Source organism: Colossoma macropomum, unplaced genomic scaffold, assembly GCF_904425465.1.
Source record: "Colossoma macropomum unplaced genomic scaffold, Colossoma_macropomum, whole genome shotgun sequence".
NCBI classification, from domain to species: Eukaryota; Metazoa; Chordata; class Actinopteri; order Characiformes; family Serrasalmidae; genus Colossoma; species Colossoma macropomum.
The window spans coordinates 4287299-4306289 of record NW_023494794.1 but is presented as its reverse complement, the minus strand read 5'-3'; the positions used below and the strand labels follow the sequence as shown (position 1 = coordinate 4306289).

The window sequence follows — 18991 nt, the reverse complement described above, 5'->3', positions numbered from 1 at the left end:
GCTGTGGTCGGAACGTCCCCTTAGGGAACCAAAAGTGGGTCTTCAAAGAAGGCTTTTGGCACCCTTTATTTTTAAGAATGTAGCACTCAGCGCTAAGAATCAGTGGCACTAACATTTGTTTAAAAGCAGAAATAAATGTAATTCATGATCACACAGTCTAAGACTTGATGATCCCTTTGAGTCTTGCAATCAAACATTATCACATGTACCATATGATGACACATCTGCCGGGTAGCATCTGGGAGACGGAGAGCGAAAGAGCAATGGATCGATGGTTAGCGCACCTGCATCTATTCTTCTCTCTCTTTCTTGCCTCGTCAGGCTACGCTAGGCTAATTGCTTCCAGAGGCTTTTAAAAATCACATTCAGCGCTGTCAAAATGGTTATGCTGATGATTATGATAGGGCTAATGCCCACCCCCCCATCGTCCCTCTCGGTCTTTTTCCTCTTCTGTCACTCGACTTATTTCTCGTTATCATGTCCATATCGCTTTTGACTCATCATCTTTATCTCTTTTATCTCCATCTTTCAGTCCACGTGCCTCTCTTATCACTAGATCCTACTTTGCTTGGATGTCCTTCATCATTCTTTCTCTTCCTTTTACTACCCTCTTCTTTCTCTTGTACCCTCACACTTTCCTGTCCTTTATAAGGCCAGTAGTGGGGATATGATTGGGCAGAGCAGGCGTAGATATGTTCATTTTTTTTGGTCCAACCCAAAATGAGTGTTCAAATGTACTTTCAATATTAGAATCTTGTTGCTTCAGCATAGAGTAAGGCACAGGGTAGGCCATGATTCTGCTGCGAGTAGGGCACCTTTATTGAAACACTAGCAGAAATGTAGGGCACCTTTATTGAAACACTGGCAGAAAACCACTTATAAATCACTGAACTAACGGGGGGAGGTCACCACCAGCCATACCCTGTTTTGACCAACCGCTAACCCAAAACGCCCATGCCCTAACACACATTATACATAACACATCTTTTAACTGAGGGACAGCAACATAACAAGTCTCTTTTCCAGAGGATGTGCACCCACCATGAGCCTCCTCACATGGCTCTTCGTATGGCCACGCCTCCTGAGCTATATATATATATATATATATATATATATATATATATATATATATATATTTTATTTATAATTGTATTGATTCCACACACCCTGTCTTGTCTTCACTTTTATTGTTCTATTTTAAAACATTGAGTTAAATCCCCTCTGAAAAAAAAAAAAAACTTATTTGAGGTACACAATTGGACCTTAAAACCATTGTTGTACCTTTGAGGGTGCATTTACATTGTTTGTACCTTGATGAAAGAAAAATACCTGCACCTTTTTTTCTGACGGTGTGTCATTGTGTCATGCCCAGCCACCTAGACTCCTACTGCATAAGGTTGTGTAATATGATGGCATGTTATTGTTGATACATTTCTTCACAATGCACTTTATGCATCATGAGTACCTGATGTGCATCATCACTGCTTTGAATCTGGAACAACAGTATGCATCATAAAGGCGATTTAAGCTGGCAGTACTTCAAACAACAGAACACTAAACGAAACTGAACTACTGCCAAACGTGCTGTTGTAAATTTAGTTAAAAAGAACTTTTACAGTTTTACAGATTGGGATCAATCACAGTCAGGGGAGGTCTTAGAATAAACAATGTGATGATTTGGACAAGTCACAGTCAAAGCAATATTCTCTTAATTAGTGGCTTGTTAATTAAGATTTTTGTTCATTAAGCAGTGGACACTGTACCATACAAACTCAAACCACTGCATTATTTAGGCAAAAAAAAAAAAAACCTTTTGCTTCAAAAAGTAATTTCCATTTGACGTAAACTGCGAGCATTGGACAAATTGACCCATCCATCCTCCACTCACAAATGTATTCATTCATAGCAACTGTTGCAAGCTTTAAAAAACTCTGTTGAAAATCCCATTTATCCTGACACGAAATGGGGCACAACTCAGTTTTATCAGTATACCTATATTTAGAGAACTTTATTTTAAACTACATTTATTTTAAGTTTTTGTTAGAATGGTGGCAAATTCATCATTGTTGTTTCCAATCTGCCATCCAACTCAGAAGCATAGCATTTTAAACAGGAAACTCAAAATACTGTTGCTCAGGGATGCTCAATCCTGATCCTTGAGATCTACAAACCTGGAGAGTTCAATATAGTTGGTCATTCACATTACGATGAATGGGATTTTTGCCAGTGGTCTGTAAGGCCTGAGCAATTTTGCAGCAGTTGCTAGTAAACAGTGGATTTGTAAGTGGAGCACGAACAGATTAGTTATAGAGAGCATGTAAACAAGAACAGTCTGTAGATACTAGCTGCATAAGCTGCATAGAAATCTACTTTGTTTCTACACATTGTCCATTTTATCAGCTCCAGTTACTGTATAGGTGCATTTTGCAGTTCTACAATTACAGAATGTAGTCCATCTGTGTCTCCTTTCACCCTGTTTTTCAGTGGTCAGGACCCCTGCAGGACCACGACAGGGCAGGTATTGTGTGGCGGATCATTCATCTCAGCACTGCAGTGAGTGTGTGTTGCGCTGCTACAAGTAAATCAAACACAGCAGTGCTGCTAGAGTTTTTCATCACTGCGTCCACTCACTGTCCACTCTGTTAGACGCATCTACTTTGTTGGTCCACCTTGTTGATGTGAAGTCAGAGACTGTAGCTCATCTGTTGCTGCCCAGTTTGTGTTGGTCATCCTGTAGTCCTTTATCAGTGGTCACAGGACACTGTTGGCTGGATGTTTTTTATTGGTGGACTGTTCTCAGTCCAGCAGTGACATTGAAGTGTTTAAATATTGCATTGCTGTGTCTGATCCACTCGTACCAGTGCAACACACACTTACCACCACCATATCTGTGTCACTGCAGTGCTGAGAATTATCCACCACCCAAATAATACCTGCTCTGTGGTGGTCCTGTCAGTGTCCTGAACATTGCTGAACGAGGTAAAGGTGGGATTTTGTTCGCTCCAAATTATGGAGATAAATGCCTTCAAGTGTCAAGATGTTTTTTTTTGTTTTTTTTTTTCTTTGTCATCCACACTTACTCTAATGCATAAATCTCTCTCTTTCTTTCTCTCTCTCTCTCTCTGTAGAGAATGAGCTGCAGTTATCTGCTTTGCACAATCCTCCTGTTCGTAGCCGTTCTCCTCGCTGTCACCGTAACCGGCACCATCCTTTTCATGAACCACTACCAGGCCCCACCCATGTCCGATGGCCCACCACACATCACCACCAATCAGGACGAGGCCAATGCCCTGGTGACAGTTGAGAGGGGAGATGGGTCGCGCATCAACATCTTCATCGACCCCAACTGCCCAGACTACAACAGCAACTTCCTGCGGCTGGAGGGGGTGCAGACATCTCTGCTGCACTCTCTAACAGACCATGACTCGGATCTCAAGTCGGTCAAAGGTCAGGACCGGGCCTTGTTGGTCAACCTGGCTGAAGAAGTGGCCAAGCTTTCAGCTCATGCCGGCCAGTTGAAGATGGATTATGAGTCTCTGAGGAGAGGACAAAGCAACCTGGGACAGGATCTCAACGCACTGCAGAGTGAACAAGGGAGGCTCATACAGGTAGATCCACACACACACATACACACTGGGGAAGTGTTGGGGCAGCTGCTTGAAAATATACACTGAGGTGCCTTGAACCTGCACTTATTGGCCATTTATTCAAAAACACCTACCATAAAGATGCACTTTGTAGGCCCATCTTTTGCTGCATAATTTATCAGCCCCCCCTCAGCCCCATTGTTCATTGGAAGGGACCACTATAGGACCACTGCTGGCAAGATAATATTGTTTCTACACAGCTCACTGACAGTGAAGCGTTGAGAATAGGGTACCACTTTATAATAAGACTACCCTATAAAGGTTTATGAATGGTTTAAAATTAGTTTACTAATGTTTATTCATGAACACCTTCAACAAGGAGTATAATAAGCAGTCATAACATAAATAAAAAGAGTGGCCAACTCATGGGTAATAACCATCCATAATACTGATTGATGGAGAAGACAAAGTAAGATAAGGTGAGATCTGGGGTTTGGCAGTGTAGATGAACATGGGCTCATTATTTGGCAAGCAACAGATGCTGCTGCTCTTTTAAGAACTACTTATTAGAGATTTTAAGGTGTTTATGACCTAATAAGTAATCATTAATAAATGAGTGACTCACTTACAAAAAGGTTCTAAGCATAGGTTTTTTACAAAGAGGTATTACAAATAGTCCACCGACCCAAATATCCAGCATACAGTGGTCCTGTGGTAAGAAACTGACCAGTGATACAGGGCGAGAGGATGGTTAACTCACACAATGCAGAAACTCTTTTGGATTAGATGTTTCCTAGCAAGTTGCAAAAGCTCAGTAACTCTATGATTGCAAACTTACAATATGGTAGGTTTACTTGATCAACGGGCAGCTCAGCGTAGCTCACAGTGTAAATTCTTAAGGCCAGTACACTGACCAGTCTGACATGTGGCATACATGTGACATACATTTGATGAATCTACAACATTCTCTCCCCATTCAGTCTAGTTTACTTGGCTCGTAAGTTTTTCTTCTAGACATTCTAAGAATGACTGCCCACTTTGGAACATTCTTTTTGGTCCATTTGGTGAACTCTGGCCATTATGAACCAAATATAGTAGCTTGAACCAAAAGTAAACTATGAGGCTAATGTAGCCAACTAAACTAGAAGCTGCAATGAGTTTAGATTCAGAGCTACACCCAAACGAACCCCAATGACAGCAGAATGAAAATGTCAGGAACAGCTACATTCCTGCCACGGTGATGCAATGCCAATACTTAACTAAAGGATCAGTAAAGTGGTCACGTACGCCTAACATGCCATTCATTCTGTTGTTGGCAGTAGGCATTAATCTGAAATACAGGTGTCATGTCAAATAATATGAAAAGCAGGTGTAGTGAAAAAACTGGGAAACACTTTACTGAAGAACAGCATTTGTAAGGCTGCGTGGCACTTATGTAAGCTTTTCATGACAACTGACATACACCTACATCAATAAAGGCTTATTCCAAAGGCTGCATTAGTCAGTTTAATGTTATTTCAGCCCAGAGAGTGATATGACGTGACAACTGATGCTTGTCGGAATAAGCCTTTATTAGTGGTTATATAGGCACATATCAGTTATTATAGAAATAGTGTAAAAACACTTAGAATAAAGTCTTTTTACAATAACTTATGGTTTTCATGGAAATTCATGACCTGAGCTGCCAGGCCCTGGATGAGTCAGAATGGAATAAGCCCTAGTATTAGCAGTTCTTTGTGTCAATGGATATTTTCCCATAGGTCCTTTTTTGGAGGTATCATATCCTATTCACAGTGCTTCAAATAGCTGCTGTCAGCAACCTAAGAGCTGCATTTAAAATTAAAATGAGAAGTAAAAGTTTTAGTAACCCAGTTAAGATTTTCTAATAGCGTTCACTGAAATCGCCTAACCCCATTTAATTTTAATGTCATGGTTGTTTGAGACAAAAAGAATTCCAGAGGGCTGTCAGAGTTGATACCACTAAGACATTTATTTTCTTCTCAGTCGAAGCTGCATTAACTGATAAGTTGATAATGTGTGTTAGGAACTTTATCACATTTTTAAATGCTTCACACTTTGCCGAAACATACATGAACATTACAAATATGAACAAGGGCATTTAACAGCCTGGAGGAAATCACACCCACATCTATATTCATGTTTCATCACAGGATGTTTTAACACTTTCTGGGCAGAAATGACTTTAAATTGACTAAGGTATTCTTTGGAATAAGCCTTTATTAACGAAGGTGTATTTCAGTTGTCATAAAAGGCTCATAAGTGCCAGGAAGAAAGACTTTGTATTTGAAGTGACCCTTGGATGAGCAGACTCAAACCATGCCAGCAATTCCCCACAGCACTGTAGCCACTGTAGGGGTCAAGCATTCTTTCTCATGCACTCTCCCACTTGTAGAGAATACGGTGAAGATCTGAAGATATCACTGTTTTCTACCCTACTGTAGACCAAAGCCTATGGTTTTGGCCCCACTGAACTCTCAAATGTGTGTTCGTCTTTGTAATGAGGGCCTTATGTACTGCATCCCGACAATAATATCCTTCTTTATGTAGTTGTGGATAGACTGTTCTTGCTGACACAGGCTGATCACATCCTGCACTAATGCAGAAGCATCACAGTCATTTCCGAGTCTATTTACTGACATCCTTCTCATAGTTCTAAATGCAGATGTCACTTCAGTCACTGTTCCAATTGAAAAACATTCCAGTTAAGCAGTTTTTGTGGCTAAAGCTCCTGCTATCCATGCCTCTATAATGGACCCTCTTTCAAAGTCAGTCAGATCTTTTCCTTTTGCCATGTTGATCTAAATTTGAGGTCTGCTGGGCCTGCTCAGCATTTCTATACAGGCCACATAACCGGGGCATAGTAGCATGCTGAATGACTGACTGACTGTGTCTGAATAATGTCTGATCTTCTGGATGTTGCTCCAGGAGGGGAATAATTTTCACAGATTCAAATGAAGAACTTGATCGCTTCACTTTACAAGGTCGCTGAGCTCCTATCTCAAGCTTGACTGAAAGTTTGAATGTTGAATAGCAGTGATCAGCAGGTCTGGTTACAGTTTCTTGAATTAACTTGAAATAGTTGAACTTATTCAAGATAGGCCTACTGGTAGTTGAGTCCTTTGGTCTCATTGTCCACATAGGTCAGAAAATGGAAAAACGTTGATCAGAGTAAGGATTCTCCTGTAGAGGCCTACTCTAGGTGAATCACAGAGAAAGAAGAATTGTTTTGGGGGGTCTTTTAACATGTGATACTGGACATGGGGGAGCTTGCTTTGAACATTTCCAGCAGTATTTTTGGGAAGGTACTTTTAACTTTCACTTGAATCAGTATTTCACCCAGGTATTAATACTTTTTACTTGAGGATGGGTTTAGGCTACTCTTTCCACCTCTGCATATGTCATGACGCTGTATGACAATGGCACTGTTATATTACTGCATATGATCTGTCATGACAACTCATGGCAGCACACAACTGTCCTGGTTATATCAGTGTTATGTAGCCAGGTTCGAATAAAGTGTTACTCAAATCTCTTTACCCTGCAGCCAAGACAAGGTTGAGAAAATATCATGACCTCTTGTTTAGTATTAGTGTTACATGAGGAATATCATAATAGGTCCATAAGCCTGAGAAATGAATACTTGTTTTGCCATAACTGTAGCTGTAATATGTATTGAAAACTGCAGTAAGTGATATGCGGAGATGCATGAACACAATAGAAGCCACCTACCTCATGTCTGCGTGTTACTAAAGTCTAAAACTCTAATCACTGGATTTGCAGGTGCTGTCTGCTTCCTAATGTTAAGTGAATTACCAGCGACTTAAAGCCTAAGTTTAATCTGAATTAGACTTAAGGTTTAGGATTAACACCCTCTCCCTCTTATGTGAGTTACTGACAAGCTCTGACACGCTAAAACACCTCACACACACACAGTGAAAGAGAGTTGTTTATCACCACAAAACACCTGTGCAGCCAAGAAGCATCTACAAAATCCCCCCCTGAATAGAAAGTAATCCCTCATTTTCTGATAACTTTTTGACAAGGATGGTGACCTGTGTGTGTGTGTGTGTGTGTGCGTGTGTGTGTGCATACGTGTGTGTGTGTGTGCATGTGCATATGTGTTTGTGTTTGTCCATGGATGTGCAGTTTCTCTCTCTGATACAGTTTGAATGTGTGTTTTGATTTTGCAAGGATTTGAGAGTTTGGGCAAGAAAAGTTCTTTGACCACAGAGTGAAGAGGAGAGAGAGAGAGAGAGAGAAATGGGGATGGATAGAGAGTGATGTAAAGAGATAAAGAGAAGAAAGGGATGGAAATATGGAGAGAGGTAGATAGAGTGTGATGGAGAGATACTGAGAGGAAGAGATGGAAAAGGAGAAAGATAAAGGGAGTGAGATTGAGGGGGGAAATAGGTGGAGACGTAGAAAAAGAGGGAAAAATATGATGATAGTGAAGTAGATGGGAGAGATGGAGAGATTGATGGATTGAGATGGAGAGGGTAAAAGAGAGAGAGAAGGAGAAAGACCAGGCTGAAGAGAGATGGAGAGGGAGAAGGAGAGGGATGGATAGAAAGATGAAGAGGGAGAAAGAGAGTGAGAGACCGAAGGGGGAATAGAGTGACATGGAGAGAGATAAAGGGAGAGAAAGATGGAGAGAGAGAAAGAGAGAGGGGTGGAAATGAAGAGAGAGAGGGCAAGAGAGAAAAAGAGGTGAAGAGGGAGACGGGGAGGTGGAGAGAGTAATGGAAGAGAGGAAAGGAGAGAGAGATGAGAGGGATAGAGGAAGAGATTATTTTAATGTCTCTACATTCTGTCTGAATTCAGTATTAAAAGAATATTAACAACTTACATAAAATGTCCATCAGCCATGACATGGTCGATGTTAATTACTGTATTAATTAACATGCATGAAGTAACAATGCATTAAGTAATGCATTTGTTAACATTAACAACACATGGTTTACAACATTAATAATGGTTAGCTAACATTAGTACAAGTTACAACTGCATTAGTTAGTGTAGTTTTCACATTAAGTGTTGACTAATGTATTTATTATATTAGAAACATGATATTACAATAATAATGCTTAGCTAATAGTTTTAGGTTCAGTTTTTTTCTGTTTTGTTGGTTCAGCTCATTTATTTAGACCAAAAGAATACAAATAGAGAAGAATAGTGTCTTACAAACTTGGGTTCCTATACTGACAGATGCTCCTCTAAAGTTCTGTGGGATACTTAGTACCTAGTATACCTGGTGTAAACTGAAAATGAGTCGTCTTAGTAATGAATTAATGCAGTCTGCTTACTTAATACTGGCTAACTTTGATTAACATAGTAAGTTGTGTTTTTAATGTTAATAAATGTGTTAGATAATGTTGGTCAACACTTAATGTGAGAACTACATTAACTAATGCAGTTGTTACTTGTGTACTTAATATTAGTTAAGCATTATTAATTTAGTACTTCATTTGTTGTTTATATTAGTGATGTTAGTGAGTGAACACTTATTGTATAGTGGAACCCTATCAAGTAGTGGAAGCGTACACCCCACATATTAGCTTCATTCAAACTGCATGTCTAAATCATAAACTTCTGCATATCACTGCTGTCGGAACAAAACCTCGTATCTCTGAAATGGTAACTTTACAGGAGAAGGAAAAAACATACTTTACTTTTAATGTAAGTCAATGGAACCAGACTTTTTTCTAAGTAATTTTGGCCCATTTCTGTTGGTCCATTCATCATTAACTTCACGCGCAATGTAAAGGGCAACAGGTATTTTCAAATTATGTCAAAAAACTGAAAAATGACAAAAATGGAGATATTGTATAAGTGGTGTAAACTGTAAACTTCCAATACTTTTTAGCAACATTAGCTTTGTACTGTCATAGGTGGATGTGTGACCACCCCTGGTCAAATAACATGCTTTGTTGATTTTCTAAGTGAAAATAATCCTCTATAGGAAACAAGCTTAAAAACTTTAAGTGCATGATTGCTAGTAATTTGGCAAATTTAACATGTTGGAGAGAAAAAAAAAGCTTGAAATATAAAATGTGTTTTCGTTTTTTTTGTTTTTTCCCAATATGTTAAATTCAGAAAGTAACCAGGATTGTGCATTAAAGTGTGCAGGCGTGTGTTCACTGTAGAGGATGTGTTAAATCACTGAAACACGAAATCTAACCAAGCCCAAACTTTTGCTAAAGACGCTATCTCTGGCACAAAATCAAAGAAGCAAACTTCAGACACTTGGCTGATCAACTACATTTTGGGAAAAAAGGTGTAAATCTCTCACTCAAGCAGTGTTTTAAAATGCACTCAGCAGTATTTTCCATTTTTAGTCTAGTACTTTTTTTGGAGAAAAGCTTTGACATTTTCTCAACTAGTTTCTGTCTGAAGAGGACGAACAGAATTCTGTCTTCTTTCCTCTCTCAGTGTGAACACTTCTATCACTGGCCCTCGTGTGTGATATTAAAAGCACAGAAAATGATCTCAGCCCAGCAGAATGTATAATTTCACTATGTTTATCTTTGCGGTCCCTCAGTGTAAATGGTGTTTGCTGCAGCACAGAGAGATGACAAATACATTCTTGGACCTGCAGTAGACCTATGTGACCCTATTTTGGCTCCTGTGTCACCGGTGGCCCATTTATGTCCTTGTATTAAGAAAACTAATTCTGAGCTGTCAATCAGTTTGACGTTCAGCCACTCCCTGTGAAATACATGAAAGCTATGCTAGCATCCAGGCTAGCCCTTTTTCCAGTGAAAGAAATCAGTGCCTGTCACCATGTTATTAGGGTGCCACAGAATACAACCCCCCCACCACCACCCCACACACAAACACACTCATACAATCGCATCACCACTACTACCAACCCCTGCTACACTCATAAAAATGAAGGTACCAAAAACAGCTCTTTGGAACAATGCCAAAGAAGACCACTTTTGGGTACCTAAATCAGAGGTAGTCAGCTTCGTGGTCTGTTTTTTGTTATTTTAAGCATGATGGTGTTAAGTCAGCTTGTATTGCTGTAGCAATGATAAACAACTGCTAACCATTAGCAGGTAGTAAACCCTAATATAAGTTAAAAATCAAATCAGGTGTGCTGGTGAAGAAATCTCACAAATCCATGTGATGGCTGGAGGTGTCGAGAAGGAATCCTGAACTAAATCCTCTTCTAACCAACTTATAAGATGTCAGCCTTTTTTTGAAAACAAGAAATTACATTTACAATTCGAAGATACATTTGACTACATTCATTTTTCTTTGCTTTTATTCTAATGTTATATGGAGTTTTTATAAGAAGAAACAAATTATTGCCCAGATAAATGGTTTTACAGTTTGCTTAGGTGCCTCTGGCTTTTGCACAGTCCTGTAACGTGTGTTTATTGGTCATATATTGGTGAGGTTTTCACCAATACTGCTGAATTGGTAGAAACTTACTATCACCTAAGCAATATATCAGTTGAGCCCTAGTTGTAATATCAGTAGACCTGATAGGCCTTTAAATTACATTAAGTGCATTTGTTCTCATGCAACAGAATAGCAAAGACCAAGAATATACACTGAACAGCCACTTCATTAAGTACATCTTCTTGTATGTGCACTCCAGCAGCGCTACTGTGTCTGATCCACTTGTACCAGTGCAACACGCACTAATATGCCACCCAAATAATACCTGCTTCGTGGTGGTCCTCTGGGTGTCCTTACCATTGAAGATCAATGTAAAAGGGGGCTAAAAAAGTATGCAGAGAAACAGATGGACTACAGTCTGTAATTGTAGAACTACAAAGTGCACTTATACGGTAAGCTGATACTTAATGAAGTAACCGGTCATGCAAGGTTTTCACTGATACCACTAAGTTTGTGGAACCTTAATATTGGCTACTTTTATCAGCCAAGTGATATTAGTTGTGTCCTAGCTGTAATATCCGTAGACGCTGTTGGGCCTATAAGTTACATTAAATGCATTTGTTTTCATGCTAAAGAAAGGCAAAGATGAGAAAGAGAATTTATAAAGTGAATTTATACCAAGAATGTATGTGACGGCCAGACATGGATTTTGAGAGAGTGAAAGTTTTCTTATGGTTAAAAAAATAGGCCATGGCCTCGGTGGCCTCCCTTATTCCACGCTCCATGATATCCGTGTGTGTGTGTGTGCGCTTCATATGCCCATGTTCTTTACAGCTCCCTGAGCTATTGGCTGCTGAAGGCAAAGAGACGTGATTCAGTGTGGCACGTTACAAGGTTGATGACAGTTAGTAATGGCCCTGCCTGCTGCTGTTGTCCTCTGAGAATGCTTCCATTTCATGTGTGTAACAGAACAGGAGCCTGTCCAGAAGGCTGAAGATGATAGACGACTTGCGCTTGGAATATTCCATACACTCATGCGCAATCGGAAAATGTCCTGCAATGTACATTCTAACCGCATATATGTGATGTGACTGATGACATCATGGTAAATAATTTGCCTTTTTTCATTTGACTTTGTTTATATATACTTTTAATAATTTACATCAAACAGAATGTGTCATAATGTCATCCTCACTCTGCTCTATCATTCTGGGTGAACTTTATGCAGATCAGCTGAACGGCGACCAATCAGATGTGGTGCAGTAACCGATTGTGTACGTTCTCAGTCATGCGGAGAGATTTAAGACTGAAAAAACAGCACTGAGTGGGAGATATAATAGTTGATCAAAACATCATTATATTATATTAACGTCAGTGTGAATCAGAAATCATAACGCAATTTTCTTCCTTAATGTGACATTTTCGAGTGAAACAGGATACTCCTGCTGGAAATGATTGTAGGTGGGACATAATTTTATTCTTCAGAATTTAATCGGAGCATGAAAAGCAGTCTGACACCCAGCAAAATCCATCTGTTTTGTCAATGATAAAAAATAAATAAATGAATAAATAAAAAATGATTTTGTAAAAAATGAAGTACTGCAACATTTTCATTGTGCACTTACTGTAATATCTGAAACTCATTATTTGTTGAAAGCTGGATTTGATACGTATTTTCTACTTCTCAAGATGTAGAGGAGGTGAAGTGCCGGTTAGGAGGCCAGCCTTTAGCACGTTGCTTTCGCTTTTCTTACACTTTCGCTGCCAAAGCAAGAGAAAACTTCAAAAACACAAACAAAAAAGAAATCAATGCTTGAGTGTTACTCCCTAATGTGAATGAGCGCATGATGGACTGTGTTTGTGCATGTCACTCCGTCTTCTGCTACCCCACAACCCACCCCACCCCCGGCCTCGCAACACGGCAGAGAACCTCAGAAAACAGCTCAAATACTGCCAGATACTTAAACCTATTTCACTTGTGTAAACTTGAACTCGGGTTGCCATCGTAAACAAGCTGAAATAACTAAAAAAACTGCACAGTAAAAGTCAGAGTAAAATGCTGAGAGGAAAGGAGGTTACATAGAGCTGCATGATGCTGCAGCTGGGAGTGAAGGTGATGATGGGTATTCTCACTTGATATTGGTTTAGGGTGGTAAGAGAGGGAGGAAAAACATGCTGAGATATTATTGATGTCAGATGGTGTTTAAAGGCAACAAAAGTAATTAGACTTCAATCAAAGAACCAGGAATATTATCTTTTGAATGATTTGACACAATGGATTGTGCTTAATGTGACCAAGCACATAAACTAACAAAGTAAAAAAGGTCCATTTTAATTTCAGGCTGACTTTAAAAACAGTATAGAAAGTATACTAATGGGCTGCTATGGGTCACAGAACTGGCCTATAACTAGGCACTCTTTCCCTCTTTCCCTACCTGTGAGTGATTTGGTGACACATCACAAAAGCAACCAACAGTTGGCAAGGGACAGGATTTAGTTCACTGTAACAAAAATACATCATTAAGGTAAAAATTCATGGTTACTGCAGGTTTTAAAAATATATAAATAAAATATGAAGATAAAAATAAAGATTTAAAACAAGCACATGTGGGTCTTTACTACATTTAAAGTATTATAAAGTTTCAAATTTATTATTATTATTATTTTTTATTTTTTTTTTTTTTAGCTGTTCCAGTCCTGAAATCTGGAGGTGCTGCAGGACCCTCAGGACCCCCACTTCCACTGTCCCTGCACACAGCACTTACACATTCTCACACAGTTTAACATCATTGAACCCCAGGCTTAAATAACACTGAATATCACTAATATAAATCATGTTCTACTAACACTGTGTTTGACCAAAGCTCATAACTCAGAATTTCCAAACTACAAATTGGAAAAATGAAGGAAAACACCCGATGACTCTGAGAGCCTGATCTACTAAGACCTTTGTGCCATTTTCAGGAGCAAATTGGATGCAATCTTTTAATGTCTTATGCCGCACGAGCCTAAATGTGCACTTTCAGTACATGGAAAAACTCAAAATGCGCTCCTCTTCCTTATGCATATGCATTTGAGGGTGTACCTTTAACGGTGGCAGCAGGTACAGTGGCTGGATGGAGACATGAGCCTTGATCATTTGCTGAAAGAACATTAACACTGTTTAAACTCCAGATTTATGTATGCGAAAAGGTGCAGTACAAAATATGCCTCGGTATGCTTTTGTGTCTCTTGAGCAAGCAGTTAGTCGGTGGGGCTTCGCAGTTTTTGCGTAGAGTTTGGCATTAGATGTCATAGCAACGTGGCTGCTCACACTGCAAGAGTGGTAGAGAACCACTGCTCTACTTTTATATGATAGTAGCATTAGCTTCAGATCAGTCAAATTGCAGGCACAGTAGTTGGTTAAATCTATAGCGTTGGCTGGTTTGAGGAGGTAAATGTATGCATGTTAAAGTTATTACTCGTATTGTTAACATTAGCTGACTAGCTTATTGCTAACAACACTCACTTTCTTGAGAAAGTGGAGCTCAAAACTCAAATTTCAAGCTCTGATTTCCCACTTCAGAGTTGAACGCGGCATAACTGACTCATTTGTGTGTAGTTTTTGTCTTGTAGGCAGACTATCATTAGCATAGTAGTCATCTTTGTCTAGTTCCAGCAGCACAGTTTGGGTTATCAGCATAACATTTCAAATTGAAAGCTCAACATTATGAAGAAACTCTAAACAAAAGGTGCTTCAATTTCTCATTTGGTTAAATGGAATTCTTGATATAACCTGATCTCACTGAGTGTAAAAAGCCACATATGCATCTTATCAGTTACAAAACTAATCTCGAAATTAAGTAATTATGAGAGTGAGGAACTTAAGAGTCCACAAATGGGTTAAACTGGTTTAATTCAAATAAATTCTTCTATTAATATAAAGCAAAGCAAAACAACACTTTAGATGGGGAAAAAAGTCAGTACAGATCTCACAAACACTTCAAATCAACCTCTGCCCTGTTCCAATTTTTTAAAGTGCACTCATATACACATACGCACACCACCTACACATACAGACTGACAAACACATGCACACCTCCATCTACACACACTCACACACACAGCCTACAATGCTGGAGCACATATGTATCATTCTGCTTCTGTCATAGCCAAATCTCATAATTTTGTTATGAAACAGCAGTTGTTCCTTATGTTGTGTGAATAATTCATAATGAATAGACCAATAGAAATGGTCTAAATCTACCTGAAATAAAGTATTGTTAAACATAAATTGAAATTAAGAATATTTATTTTTCCTTCTATAAAGTTGCCTTTTTTTTCAACCATAGTTACAGTTTGGAACCATTTTGTAACTGACCTCACAAACCATGTAGTTTGAGCTCTGTACCAAATGCAAGTAGACATGCATACATTTGTGCACACAGACACCCAGTGGGAAGCCATGACCCTTAGTGCTAGGCTTTCATTTTAGACCATTAATGGCAAAAAATGGTCAGAAATGAAAAAAAAGTAACACCTGTATGATAGAGCTAATTTCCGCTAGCACCTCTATGGTATTATAATTGTATGTTAGCGCTAAGCTAACCTCAATTCACATGAACAGTTTTGGGCTGTTCTAGATTAAATACAGACATTGGATGCTTCTAAAAGACGTTTCATGTTTTATTTGAAACTTATAACAGACACATTAACACACTGTACTTTGTATGTAGAGGGTTTACAGTGACTCCTTCCATAAAGAGCCCTGACATAGTGACTGCTGACTGAAAAGCACTGGTCAGGCTAACACATGTATTTGCAAACAGTAATGTGTCTGGGACGAGAAGGCCTAGAGTTATTGGAAATCCAAACATCACTGGTTGATTTTACTGTCACATCCTAATTATGTTAGTCGTTAATCTAATATTTTAGCATTGCAGTTCAGCTCTTAATGGGAGAGCCTGCTTGGCTATATACACCTAGATACAACAGAGAAGAAAATTCTGATTTGATAATTTCCAGTACTTTTTTGGCAGATTCAGAAATTAACCAAAACTTAACAATGAAATTAGAATGTTGGTACAATGCTTGCAGTGTTTAAAGCATGAAATGAAAATTAACTAACAATTACCAACATGTATTTCTTTTAGTTCAAAGAAATCATTAGGCCTTAGAAGGCCTAACGTGGGTTCCCCACTCCATATGCCACCCTCCCCCAAACTCACACACATGATTAGTGAACTCACCCCAGTGCTGTCTTCCTGTCTTGAGATGGTGACGGATTGCTGACGCTAATTGCATTATGATCCTTATTGAACCGCCAGTCATTAGTCCGTCAACTAATCAACTTGACAGATTGTGTGTCTGTATCTGTGTGTGGGTGTGTGCGGACTTGTAGGGTCCTTCATCCTAGAGTTTTAATCAGGTCTGAATTTTTGGTCTGAACCTGAAAACTGCCAGAGAAATTATTGTCTGAATCTGACCTGACCCAACCACATTATCAACTTTTCAGTCCAAATCTGACCCAACAATGTTTTGTCCAAACTGCATCATCAAGTTTTGAGTCCAAAACTGGTCAACTTATTGTGCTGTGGCAATAAACCCATCTTTAGATCATGAATAAATAAAATACAAAATTAGATGATGTAATGATGGAATAAAACAATCTCCAAACCTCGTATCTCCAAAATGAAAACTTTGCAGGAGAAGGAAAACACATGCTTTTATTTACTGTAAGTCAATGGAATTAGACTTATTTACAAGTCATTTAGAGCTGTTTCTTTTAGTCAATTCATCATGAAATTTACAGACAATGTAAAGGACAATAGGCTTTTTCAAACTATGACAAAAACTACACATACATATGTATATATATATGTAGTTTTTGTCATAGTTTGAAAAAGCCTATTGTCCTTTACATTGTCTGTAAATTTCATGATGAATTGACATATTGCCATATCATTCATGATAAATGATATATATATAAACACACATTTATATATAGCCAGAAAAACAATGAAATATTGTTCTTTTGACTGCACTGCACTGTCCCCCTCACCTCCATTTTTTTTTACGTGGGCCTCGTCAACTGTTAAATTCTGTCAACAACATGAGTGGGGAAAGTTTTGGAAAACAATGTCCGAACCCAACGTAATCCACTGGGTCCCGTCGGGTTCAAACAAATATTTCAAGCTTAACTTCATCCTAGTTTTTCATTGCACAGGTGTAAAGGTCCTTTTAAAATCACTAAGTTTAACTCCAATTTGAGACCAAAAGAGGCAGCTCATTCATTATACTGAGTAACACACACACACACACACACACACACACACACTCACACTCACTCACACTCACACACACACACACACACACACACACACACTCACACTCACTCACACTCACACACACATAAGCACATTTTCTCTTTAAAGTGGGTCATATCCCAGGTTTACACGGGGGAATGCCACCACCATGTGTGTGTGTGTGTGTAGGCTTAATTTGACTCATGCTCACAGAAGAACACTATAGCTAGTGTATGTAGGCTTTTGAACACTGCTGTCCATGGTGCTGAAGTGATACTATTATGACATGACAGCAAATATTGACCATTACTCGAACATGACCCGTGCCGCACCATGGGAAATGTGTTGTAGTCATATTGATCATTACCTGAACAATATTTTCCCAGGATGCTAATATTTCTGCTGCTATCGACTGTCCATGGTTTGACCAGGGCTCTCCAGGGTGCTGCATTGATCTTACAGAAGGAATGTTTCTCATATAGCTAGAGGTGTCTTTATACATGTCCGCAGAGCTGGTATTCATCCTGGTATCAGTACTGATGAAGTGATGTTGCTGTCCATGGTGCTGATAGTTGTCCCAATATCAAGAGTGTTGGAATTTTGTTGCTGTCCATGGTGCTGTTATCTAACCAGGTTTCTGTGGCGCTGACTTGTGTCCTGCTGTCCATGAGATTGATAGTGGACCCAGTATCAGTAAAGTTGTAGTTGTCCATGGTACTAATTTGTCCCAGTACATTCTTAAAAATAAAGGAGTCAAAAAGTGTTCTTTGTGTAACCCCATAGAAGAACCACTTTTAGTTCCCTTAATATCTTTTCACTATTGTTGTAAATGAGATGGGAGAGTGTGCAGAACCTTTTTTAAACTTATCTCCACACCTACAAATTGTTTTAAAATGTGTTTTTAGGGAAACAAAAGTGGTTCTCAAAGAACTCTTTGTGACACCAACTTCATATATGGATTATAGTGAAAACTAGTTTTAACATAAAATGTCAAATTATTGTTATAAGTTTCGGCAAACAATTCCATATTGGTTCATCCCTAGTAACAGTAGTGCTATATGTGTGTGTTTTCCAGCTGCTGTCCGAGAGCCAGATTAACATGGTGAAGGTAGTGAACTCAGTAAGCGATGCTTTGAACTCCATGCAGAAAGAGAACGGAGGCCTGAAGGCTCGGGTGAAGGCAGATCTGCAGAGAGCTCCAGTCAGAGGAGCCCGACTCAAAGGCTGTGCCAACGGTAAGAACTGACACACCTTTCTCCGTGTTTGTCTGTTACTCTGTTTCACCATTCTTTCGTCATCAGCTCTTTCCCCTGTGTCCACTAGTGGAGGTCAATGTTGCGTTTTACCTGCAGTTTTATTTCTGAATGTAGCCTACCCAACAAAGTCAATAAAGTAGACGAGTTGCAAATATAACAACCCGGGTGTGACCAAAAAAAACACTGCCATATTTAGCATCTAGACCTTTATTATATATGTTTTATATATGTTTATACCACAACCGTCCACCCCAATCTGAACATCATTTTATTTTAACCCAAATCCCAAGGACCCATGATCAACCATGAGTGTGAGCCATTTTGTCCATTTCTCCATCCATTCATCTTTCAGTCTATTCTGTCCTAAAAATAAAGGTTCAAAAACATGAATGGGTCTTCATAGGAACCTTTTATATTTAGGAGTGAATCCATCTATTTACCTATTTTGCTATATAACTATCCATCCATCCACCTATCTGTTCAGTCCATCTAATCA

At 39.0% G+C, this 18991-nt stretch overlaps 1 protein-coding gene across 2 annotated transcripts in view; it reads left to right on the top strand.

Moving 5' to 3' along the window:
* The window catches only part of LOC118814362 (fibrinogen C domain containing 1), a 199296-nt gene that overhangs the window by 75735 nt on the left and 104570 nt on the right, over positions 1 to 18991 (top strand). For both annotated transcript variants that reach the window (XM_036579935.1, XM_036579936.1), the window contains 2 exons: positions 3129 to 3608; positions 18315 to 18474. In XM_036579935.1, coding sequence (XP_036435828.1) covers positions 3129 to 3608; positions 18315 to 18474 — 640 coding nt within the window. The remainder of the gene's footprint in view (positions 1 to 3128; positions 3609 to 18314; positions 18475 to 18991) is intronic.